Here is an 11,946-nt window from a genome sequence, read left to right as displayed (position 1 = left end):
CTTGCAAGCCTCCTGCCTCATCTTCCTGAGTTGTTGAGATAATAGGCATTACTGTTTTTCAATTTTTTTAATTTGATTTTTTTTAGTTATTATTTTATTTATTTATTTATATGTGGTACTGAGAATCGAACCCAGTGCCTCACACGTGCCAGGCAAGTGTGCTACCACTGAGCCCCAGCCCCAACTCATCATTACTGTTTCTTAAATGCTTTTCATAGTCATGAATTTCTTTCCTCTGGACATGAATCTGGCCAAAGCTGTTATTCTTTCCAAAATACTACCACATTTCTTTATTTTAATTTAGCCTTGCTGTAATAAATTCAGCTTTCTTTCTCTTTTTCTTCCTTTTTTCTTTTTCACTGTTTCTTTGTTTTATATGAAACAATCTTCTCCCTGCCTGTTAAGGCCAAATTCAGTATCATGTCTAGGGCCAAAAAAATCTACATGTAACAAAGGGAAAAAGCAAAACTGGGGTGCATATTTACCTGTGAACATGTTACTCTGAGATATCCGAGGAACATAGAATGAAATTAAATGTTGAAATTTGTTGAAATTACCAGTTACAGGCTTTAATTTCAAAAAAGTAGTTTCAGTTTTGGTGTCTTTTTTGCATATTGTTTGATCAATCCAAAATGTGACTTGTCGGTTTCTTCATAAATTCTAAATATCTTCAAGATCCAAGGCAAATGAACCTTTCCCCTTTCTCTCCCAGAATAGTGTTTGTGAATTTTTCTGTGTTCAAGTTTCATTTTATTCTCGGTTCTAACTGTTTCCATCTGTTGTCACTATTTTATGGATTTATTAGTGCTTTCTTTTCTTGTGGTAACATATATAGCATTAGGAAAAGGTCAGACAAATAGCAGATTCTCCCAAAATGTATTGATTGCATAGCTAAATCATTTAGTTTTTTTTTTCTATGAAAAATAACAAAGATATTTGGATCCAAATAGTATAGTGTTTCAGGTCAGGAGGAAAGTACAAATTAGTGAAAGGGAATCTGACCCAAATTTGCATGTTAACACACTTGATTTTAACCTTTTAAACATTGAAAGTTCAAGCCATGGACACAGAAACTGTTCGGTTTAGAATTTAGCAGTTCTTTCAAAGAAACAGAAATGCTTGCATGAAGCTATGCACAACTGCATTCCTTATCAGATCTTTCTGGATAAAGATCAGGATTACAATAGAAGCAGAGAAAAGGATTTTCCTTTCTTTCTTTTTTTAAAATAAAAGGATTTTTTAAGCATATGTCAGACTGTATCCAACAGCAAGCAGTTCTGATCAAGACTGAAACTGCAATAAAAGCAACAAAGACAAAATCAGAAATGAGTGCCGTTCTTCAAAATTTTGATTGTAAATTGATCAATGAGATAAAGTATTAGAAGTTTGGATTTTTTCCTATGGAAATGTTCACAGGATCTGGTACATTGTATCTGATATTGTCAATAGCAGAACTGGTCATTGGAATGCTGGGGAATGCATTCATTGGAGCGGTAAATTGTTTGGAATGGGTCAAGAACCGAAAGATCTCCTTAGCTGACTGCATCATCACCTGTTTGGCTGTCTCTAGATTTTGTTATCTGTTGGTGGCGTTGTTTGATTCATATATAATGGCACTATTTCCACATTCGTATGGCCTTCATAAATTATCAATCTCTGTCATTATACTTTGGAGTGTGACCAATTTCGTTACAACCTGGTTTGCCACCAGCCTAAGCGTTTTATACTTCCTCAAGATAGCCCACTTCTCCCACCCGCTTTTCCTTTGGCTGAAGTGGAGAATGAACAGAGTGGTTATTGGACTCCTTGTATTTTCTTTGTTCATGCTGACTTCTGATTTTCTATTGCTAGATAGCCTTACTGGTGTCTTACTATATGTCTATGGGATAGATAAAAGTAATCTAACTTTATATTCAGATGAAAGTAAAATTCCTGATGTTAAAAAACTAATTCTTCATGGCTTGAACTATCTGATCCCCTTTGTTCTGACTCTGGCCTCACTGCTCCTTTTATTTCTGTCCTTGGTGAGACACACCAGAAATCTGGAACTCGGCTCCATTGGCTCTGGGGATGCCAGCACCAAGGCCCACAAGAAGGCCATGAAAATGGTGTTGTCTTTCCTCTTCCTCTTCATAATTCACTTGTTATTCATGCAAGTGTCACCTTGGCTCTATCTTGTATCTCAGAAAAGCAAGTTAATTATTATTTTTTTTACATTAGCATTAAATATCTTTCCTTCAGTCCACCCATTCATTCTGATTCTGGGAAATAGCAAGCTGCAACAGACAGCCTCGAGGGTTCTGTGGCATCTTAAATGTCACCTGAAAAGAGCAAATCCCTTAGCTTTACACATACACTTTCCAGAGTCTTTTCTGAGAAAGTAACTCCATGAGGAGTCTTCGAGGATCACTTTTACTTTTTTTTTTTCTTTTTTCTTTTCTTCTTCTTCTTCTGGGCCCTTTTAAGTATTGAACATGCCTGAACTTTTCCCTGACTAGACTGTTTTCAATGATAATTAACACACAGTGAGAAAACGGAATTTTAAAGAAATCATTTTTGTTTAGTGTAACAGGGGTTCACCTGATGCTTTGACTATATATCCTTTGTGGCTTCAAAACTTACATATTTTTTTCTTTTTCCCAATCTTCTTTTCCCTAAACTTATCCTTCCTGGTCTTTTCCCTGATCTTTTCCTTTCTGATCTCTCCTCCCTAATCTCATTTTCTCTGAATCACCTCTATAACAGCTCCCTGTTCCTGTAGATGGGCAGAATCACAGCCTTTGGGACAGGAGTCCCCTGTGTTTCTCCTTTGCTAGCAAAGCAATAAACCTTTTTCATTTCTCTCCAAACTGTGTCTTTGTTAATGAATTGGCATTGGGGACAAGAACTGAGCTTTCGGCAACAAATTTGGCACCCCAGATGGGACCCGAGAGCAGCTCCCACTCCAGCTTTCTTTGGCAGATGTGGCTCTCCAAGCAACCCCCAATTCCATGCTGAAGACAGCTGGCTGGTGAGTTTGTTGAGAGTCTACCTCTCGAGAAATTGGGATACCTTGTGAGTTTGCCATGCACCAAACCAGAGTAGCTGTTCCTGTGAATAAAGGGAGGGATTGAGGACCCATCCCAGCAGCTGCTGAAGCTCTGTTTTGCTTCAGGGAACTCCCACCTTCTCTCCCTGAACTACGTAAGTTGCTCCATTGGTTGCTCTACTTTGAGAAAAAGGAAGCTGAGCTCAAGAGAGTTGTGACAAATTTGGCCATTCTGTAAACTCCCCCAGTGTGCACACCAAGATCCTTGATTCTACACATCTGGTTTCCCTTTGTGGGAACATCTGGTCCTTCTTCATGGGGACATCTGTGGCACGGCTGGTGTAGAAGTTACAGTTAAGCGGGAATTGGGAATTTGGGATTTTCCCCTATCTGATCTATTTGTTTTATAGGTTCCCATCTGTTGGCCATGGTTTGGGAATTCCCTCTGGTTGTCTGTTTTGTTTGAATCTGTTACTGCCCCTTTTAAGACATGGCCAGTACTGCATTAATACTATAGTCTCTAAGGATAGATCTTGACTAATCAATTTAAAGGTTTCCATCTGTCAGCCTCGGTTTTGGGGCTCCTCTATGGTTGTCTTTGTGTTTCTTTTTTGTACAATCTTGCAATTGGAGTTGGTCTGTCAGAGGTGAAGTGAGTTGAAGAAAGGGCCACCTGTAAGTCTAAGATAATGTTTTACTGTAATGTTCTGGCTTTTAAATAGCTTTCTAGATTAATGTACAATCTTGCAGTTGGAGTTGGTCTGTCAAAGGTAAAGTAAGTAAAATAAATTTGTACCTAAATGTCTGTTTGTTTTAAAGGTTCCTGTCTGTCACCCCGTGATCCTCTAGTCTGTTTTTTTGATATGTTACTGGCCCTTTAATACACGGGCCATGCTGTGTTGATCTGACCGGTAGTCTCATAAGCAGAGGGATCTTGGCTTAATGGGCCACCTACAGGTATAAGCCTGTCTAAGAGAAAGACAGTTTATGGTAACACAATCTGGCCTTTGAATTTTTTTCCCTAGATTATCATACAATCTTGAAGTTGGTCTGTCAGGGGTAAAGTATATGAAAGCGATTCTGTATGTACAGGCCTTGATGCAGTTGCATGATAAAGGGTCTGAACCGTCAGGAACTAAGTTGAAGGTGCCAAAAGGCACTGTCTCTGGTGTGCAAGAAAAACCTGGCTTCTGCCCTGCCTTTCAGCCCCTTTTGTCTGGGTTAATGGAAATCGTCACAAAGAATGTGACAGTAGGTTCTGGCACTGTCAGTTTATGACCTGGAGACAGGAATGATCTCCCCGTTTAAGATCTGACAGGAGTCTCCATTTGGCCAGGGGATGTTCATCACTGAGGAAAAGCAATTCTTGCTATAATAGTATCCCAAACAACTAAATGCCTGGGGAGACTGGCAGAATAAACAATTGCACCCAGAAAAGAAAGACAGAAACTAAGGCCAACCTGTGTTTTGTGGGCAGCATCGACAAAGGGATCTCAAGGAAGCCCAAGGAAAAGGATGGAAAGGGCCTCCTTCATTGCATATCAATATGCCTAGTATAAGAAAAAGCCCAAAAGGAGCCTCTGGATACAATTGACAGTGGGAGACTCGCTTGAAGTTGATAGCATTGTGATAATGATAACAGAGACAGGTCAGGCTCAAAAATATCCTGTGCTTCAACCTCTTGAATGCAACCTGGGAGGAAGAAGATTAAGGTACAGTTTTGTATATGCTGGATTATCCAACCTGCTCCTGGGATAAAATTTGTTGTATAAATTAAATGTACAGATAACATTCATAAGGTCTGTTTCAGAATATGAATTTAAGAAACGGTCTGAAACTAGAGAGAAAGTTATAAGTATGGAAATATATTTTAGTATGGAAAATTAGAAGGTAAAAGAAATGTTTCTGGATGAGAAAGCATTTTGTCTGGTAAAGTAATGTTCTTATGCTAAATCCAAGATGAAAGAGGACAAAACTAAGGATATAAAGAAGTTGCAAATATTCAAGTATGTCACAGAAGATTTGAGGAAGGTAAATCTCAAAAAGTTTGTGTTTGATTAAATTGGATACAATGCACAGTCAGTTAAAGTTCTTTGAACTTTAATGTACTGATATGAAGCAAAGTCGGAAACATTGATCTGTTCTTATCTATGGATAATTTTCTTGTATTTGTTCACTTTTATTACTTGGGGAAACCAAGTCTTAAAGGAATTAGGGTTTGTTTCTGTTTTAAAGTCAGATGATTATTTGTGACTGGTTAAACAAGCAACTGTTACTTAGGTTATCACAATATAGTTGACACCCTAAATATATGTGACTAGGTATATGTATGCATCTTCGAACTGTCTAAACCTTGTCTAAGTGTTATGTAAACATTTATAAAATGAAATTTTATGTAAGTTTAAAGGCAAGATAACCAATAAGTGCTCTGTTTTATACATCTATTTGACATAGAAAGGCCACACTGTCATTTGAACACCTATCATATCTGTTTACTTTGACTAAGTCAATTTCTGATCAGTAACACTGTGTCCTAAATGTATAAGAGATTTAAGGCTATCCTTTGATTTTTTTTGTTAACCCATGAAGACCTGTGATTATTGTTTTCATACACTCTGGATTCTAAATTGTACTTTAAAAGATAAACTTAGTTAAATGTAAAGCTTAGGAGAGCACTTTGCCAAATTGGTGCTATCCAAACTAAAATTACCTGTAGTAAAAATCTTGGATTTGTATTAAAGTAACAAATTTGGTATTTATTCATGTCATTTGTTTTATAGCTGGATATAATGATCTCTCAAAAAGTTATGTATACATTTTTGTGTTACTCTTCACACTGGAATTGGAATTTAAATGCATTTTTGGAAGATAATAAGGAGAGCCTGATCTGTTAAAGGTGACATTGTAAAACATGGAAGTATTCTGCCACTTTTTCCACAAAAACAAAGTTAAAAGCTCTCTTGGTCTTTCTTTGATGTATCAGATGTAATTATGTATTGTGTTACTTGTGAAGAGCCCCACCTTACTTGAGATAGGAGTCTGCCTCCCACCTTACTCCATATTAGAATGGCTCCAAAATAGGTTAGACTTCAGCTCATTTAAAGTTATGTTCAAAAGATTGATTTTTGTTGTAAAGATTCCTGTGATCTCAAAGAGGGGATATAATATGTAACTAAAGTTTCCTGTGATCTCAAAGAGGGGTTATAATATGTAACTAAAGTTTCAAGAGCATAAAAGTCATTTTTCTTGGTTCATAGCTATTCTGAATATGTTTTTGCTCTGTTAGTTTAATTTTGTATTTTCCTTGTAAGCTTAATATCTGTTGCCTGATAGAGGTACTGCTTCTTAAAAACAACAACAACAACAAACCAAAGACCAACCTGGGTTAATTTGAAATGATAAGCCATCACCTAGACAGATAGTTTATAATGCTGACTTCTAGTACTAATATTAACCTCAATTAAATGAAAGGGGTATCTGTAAAATGATAGATATTGAAGTTATAACCTGTTACTCCCTTTTTAAGACTGGTTAAACTGGCTTGCTGGGTATTTAAAACCAAAGACTTGGAGACCACAATTCAAGGAAGTAAAAGGGCCGAGGAAAAAGCAGCCAACATTTTGGCCCTGGCCCTCTAAAGTTCAGCTGAGACTCAGAGGGACCCCTCTCTGGGCCCTGCAACTCTGAGTTACCTGATCAGTAGATCAGGGAGATGGAGAGGACCCCACAGAACAGGAATCCAACCAGTGCACATTCTGCAAAGAGGAGGATCTTTGGAGATGGAAATGTCTCTGATGCTTCCAGAAGAAGCCACATATGGTCAGCTAGACCTCAACCCATCCTGGCTAGTGGCACCACTGGTAGAGGAAAGCTAAATAAGTCAGGAGGCTTTGCACATATTCCCAAGAGTGATCTCTGAGGAATCTCAGCTGACTCTTAAGAGTAGATAGTAACAAGGTCTTAAATACCAACTTGGTCTTAAATACCTGGCAGGAGAGTATAGCCTAAAAGCACAGTCCTACATGGACATTTGAAAGGAAAAGCAACATTTAAAAAAAAAATGTAACTTAAGATGTACACTTGTGTCACCTTTACTAAAAGTAAAGCTGGAGGATATAAAGGAAAGGTTCTTGTGTGAGAGTGCCTAATATTAATGATCATGAGAGTCTCAAATTTGTCCTGAGTTAATTTGAGTCCGATTTCATAGATCTACAAATATTCCTAATATTCATCCATATTCATTGATGAACTTGATTTATTTTTCACTGATAAGATTATGAGTTACTGTCCTCATGGTTTTCAGATATTGGCTAAAATACGAATTGTTTTTTGTGCTAATTGTTTACAAAAAATTAATGTTTTGCTGTCTTTATTGTCTTAGCATGATTCCTGCCCTATGTATTCCTTGTCCAGTCACCTGCCACTGTGGACTCTGGACTGCTCTCACGCTGAATGCCTTTAACTGTCCACGCATCACCTGATAGAGAGCAAGGACTCTGGGTTACTTCCCCCAACTTCACCTGCTTTTAGCAGGAAGTAGCTTGGATATGTTGCCACGTACTTTCCATAGAAATGGAAGCTAGAAATTGACAGTGGACAATTGTAACAGGGATTCACTTGATGCTTTGACTGTATCCCTTGTGGCTTTGAAACTTACACGTTGTTTTCTTTTTCCCAATCTTCTTTTCCCTAAACTTCTTCCTGATCTTCTTTTCCTTGATCTTCTTCCTGATTGTTTCTCCCTAATCTCATTTTCTCTGAATTACCTCTACAAAAGCCCCCTGTTCCTGTGGATGGGCAGAATCACAGCCTTTGGGACAGGGGTCCCCTGTGTTTCTCCTTTGCTAGCAAAGCAATAAATCTTCTTTTTCCTTTTTCTCCAAATTTTGTCCTTGTTAATGGATTGGCACTGGGGACAAGGACTGAGCTTTCAGCAACAGTAGCACAAAATAAAATAAATTATCCTTAAGTAGAAATCAGAAACACATGTTTGTACTGCTAATTTTAATTTGAATCTCCAAATTACAAACATTCTTTATGATTGTAGGTATTTGCTAATTGTGGTAAATTCCAGAACACATAATATGCATTTTCACAGTGACAGAAATCAATGTTTCTACCATGTTATGTAATAAAACTAAAAATAGAGTCCTCCCTCAACTCAGAAGCACACTCACATTCCACTACAAGATCACACATTTTGAGAATGATTGTGCCTGCATTTTGTTGCAATCTGATCACTAGAATTGTTAGAGCAACAAATAGAAACAAGACATTTGAAAAGATCAAGAGGGGAGGCACAGAAAACAAAATTTGTAACAGAATAACAAAGTTCTTGCTAAATTTGGATGTACATATGTATGTATAGTGCTATGGTAATCTCAGTTTAGATATAGTAACTATAAATTATGAATAGGGTTAAGGTATAGAAATTTACTATAAATTTTCAACATGATAATTTTGATAATAGGGATTATGGCATTGTATATATGACATACATGTGTATATAGTGAAATTCTTTATATTGTGTGAGAATAAAGAAACAAAAAGCTGCAATTAAAGGTCATACGTGCTTTAGTTTGAACTCGATGGAGCTGTATGTAAGGGTACTGCTCTACTGCTGTTCCCTGGGTTAATATTTCCTGTCCTTATATATAAAACTAAGGTGTAAGTACATCTGAGGTCTGTGCTAATTCCATGTATCAATACTGATGATGATGGCTTTATTGATAATATAGCATCTATTTTACTTGGTAATTTTCATTTTACAAAATAAAATGTGTATGTTATTTTGGGTATACTAAATATTTTATAAAAAATTCTAATTATCTTGCCTTTGAAAAAGGTAATGTGCAAATCAAGCTAAATGCATTTTAGATTTAAATACTGAGTTTGTTTTGTTTTACATATTTTTTCATGTAAATGATTTAAAGATAACTTTGTACTCTTTACATGATAATCAAAAACATTATTTAGTTTTTAGTGTTACTGCATTTTTGATAAGCAAGATAAAATAACTTAGCCAACTTGTGAGCAACTTTTCCTTCTAATTAGGGGTAAATGAGTACAGAGGCCTATTCTTGACAATAGGAGTACAGCAAAAGACTGTGGTTACCCAGCCCACAGGCAAGGGAAATTGCAATTGACATGTGTGTAAGTGAATGGCAAGTGAGATCAAGTGCTACACTTCTACTATCCCCACATTAAGGCCCTTCAGGTGACTCAGCAGCAGCCAAGCCACAGTCAAAGAAGAACCTCTCTCAACTCATGCATTGCCAGGCCCATGCACTCTGGAGAAGAAAGACTGACATGATGAGAGCTCACCATGGGGTTCAAACTGTTAGGGAGAGATGGAAATTATCACTGGTTCTTACTGATTGCCCTTCTCTCTCCTGCTAAATAAATGTTCATTTTAAGAATCTGGGTGTAATGATTGTTCATTTCCATTCATCCAGCTAGGTAACTGGTAGAAGAGGAAAAAATAATATGTTTCTACTGCATACATTGACTTATCTCTGGTCTCTAGGCCTAGTTCTGAAGGTATCTGATAAACAGAAATCAGGTACACCAAGGTATGCTTTTTTTTGGGGGGGTCTTCTGAATGTATACAGCAGATTAAAAACCTACATCCATATTGGTCTTTAAGAACAAGGCCTATGGAATGAGGCATGGTGGTGATTGACTGTAATCCCATCAAGGTTGGGAGGTTGAGGCAGAAGGATCACAAGTTCAAAGCCAAAATTGGAAACTTAGTGAGGCCCTAAGGCACTTAGTGAAACTCTGTAAGAAGGGCTAGGGATGTGACTCAGTGGTTAAGTGCTCCTGGGTTCAATCCCTGTTACCAAAACAAACAAACAAACAAACACCAAGGCATATGGATTTCCTTAATGTCTCAGATGGTTTATCTGCTTTCTCTTGGTAGGTGGCTTCTAGCAAAACTGTGACTAGATCCTGTCTCCTTTGAGGCCAGGTCAGGCTTTCAGGGGTGTTTGCATCATCACATAGTCATTCCCAATTCTCTTACTCCAGACACTGGATGTTGTCTAGAGTAATTTATGTCCTATTCCAGACCCTGTGACCAATTTTCACAAGAACAAATGGATCTGAAAAATTTGGTTGATGCATTTGAGAAACAGTCAACCTTTTCTGTCTTCTTGTACAACAAATCTAATTTCATAACTTTAATACACACACACACATATACACAGTTGCAGGAAGACATCACAGGAGAGGTCAAAGTTTTGTGTGAATTAAGACAAAGTGCATTTCTGAATGTACTTTTTTAATATTCCTTGGAGGAAATGCCATTCTTTATTCTGGTAAATCACGAAATCAATGTTCATGAATTTTCTTATTTTAATTACATTCATCATTATAAGTTTAGACTAGTTATTTTGTATTGTCACTAAAGCAGATACATACAATAACACTTCCTCTAACATGTGTAACACTCCAATTTAAAAAATGAAGCATATATAGGCAGTTCAACAAAGGAGGTGAAAATAATCTGTAGTTATAAAGATTATAAAAAGTATGGTTATTAACTTGGACTTTGAATTTCACTCATAGTATATAGCATGTGATTTTTATATTTTGTGTTGACTTTTTGTTACTGTGATCAAAATATCTGACAAGAACAACTTAAAGAACTTAAAGGAGGAAAAGTTTATTTGGGGCTCCCAGTTTCAGAGGTTTAGTCTATGGTTGGTTGACTCCATTGCTCTGGGTCCAAGGTAAGACAGAGCATCATGGTGGAAGAGCGTGTCAGAGTAACACCCCACTGTTTATGGTAGTTGGGAAGCAGGGGTGGGAGGAGAAGAAGAAAAGGGCGGAAAAGGAGAAGGAGGAGGAGAAGACAAGAAAAGTGCTGCAAAGAAGATGAACCCTTCCAGAGCACACCCACAGTGATCCACCTCCACTAGCCACAATCTACCTCCCTACAGTTACTACCTCATCAGTCCATTAAAACTAAGATGAACTGATTAGGTTACAGCCCTCATTATTATTTTACCTCTGAATATTCCTGAATTAACACAGGAACTTTTGGGGGGATATCTCATATCCAAACAATAATGAACTTATATTGCATCCTTCATACTGAGTTTCTTCTTCAGTGAACTCAAGTGTTAATGACTAACTCCTGACTGATTCATTTTTTTGTTTTTTCATTTTTTTTGTTGTTTACTGCTAAACTATCAATGAAGTGTTTTTTCTCAGTTGGCTTGTATATTTCTTTCAGTATATTTCTGAAATATATCTCATCTCCATGGTCCCTTCCTTCCCATGCCTGAAATCTAGAGTTTTCTAGCCATCTCCAACTCCCTGAATTAGAACAAGTTCTTTTCATGTGAAATAGTACAAAGGTCCCCACATCCTGGGTGCTAGACTTACATTTTAAAATTTTTATTCTGCCCAACTTCTGAATTAAGCTAGAAAGATTATAGAAAACGTAGATTTTTTTGAGATTAGTACATAAATCTTCCATGAGTTCATATATGTCACAAAACTTTTTCTAGTTTTAAGGAGTTTATTTCCCTTCTTGTTTTAACTCTTGTTTCTTGTCAAATCTTACTTTTTCTTTTTCTATGCCCATGTAGAATAAACAACTTAGCACTCATTCATTTAGCAAATAGTTATTGAAGATCTAATGTTTGTCAGGCTCTTCCTAGTCCATGAATTGGAAATCAATCAATGGAGAACAAACAAGTCTCTTTCCTCATGGAGCTTAGATAATTGGTAGCTAATGGATGCTGGGTGCAGTGGTACGTGCCTATTTTTTTTAACCAGAGCCCAAATGGACTAAATGGGGAAATGCATTGTCAGAGAACAAGTGGACAAAATCCTGTGTGGAAGAATTTGGAGAATCTTTATACATTTGCACCTTATGGGTAGAAAGAGTTTTGCCTGTGCTTGAGGTG

At 37.0% G+C, this 11,946-nt stretch overlaps 1 protein-coding gene across 1 annotated transcript; it reads left to right on the top strand.

Annotated features, from left to right (window-relative positions):
* Positions 1-1,200: 1,200 nt before the first annotated feature.
* Tas2r42 (taste 2 receptor member 42) lies at positions 1,201-2,816 on the top strand. Its single transcript, XM_015498268.2, has one exon. It carries the CDS (start codon positions 1,401-1,403, stop codon positions 2,382-2,384), a length of 984 nt encoding a protein of 327 aa, XP_015353754.2. The 5' UTR covers positions 1,201-1,400; the 3' UTR covers positions 2,385-2,816.
* The last annotated feature ends 9,130 nt before the right edge of the window (positions 2,817-11,946 follow it).

The sequence above is a fragment of the Marmota marmota genome, unplaced genomic scaffold (assembly GCF_001458135.2).
Source record: "Marmota marmota marmota unplaced genomic scaffold, marMar, whole genome shotgun sequence".
NCBI lineage: Eukaryota > Metazoa > Chordata > Mammalia > Rodentia > Sciuridae > Marmota > Marmota marmota.
Note: the sequence above shows the minus strand (reverse complement) of the source record. Positions and strands in the feature narration are given on the sequence as shown.

What these genes read in the sequence shown, in the direction of transcription:
- Tas2r42 (XM_015498268.2), top strand. Translation starts at nt 1,401, where the DNA reads ATGGAAATGTTCACAGGATCTGGTACATTGTATCTGATATTGTCAATA.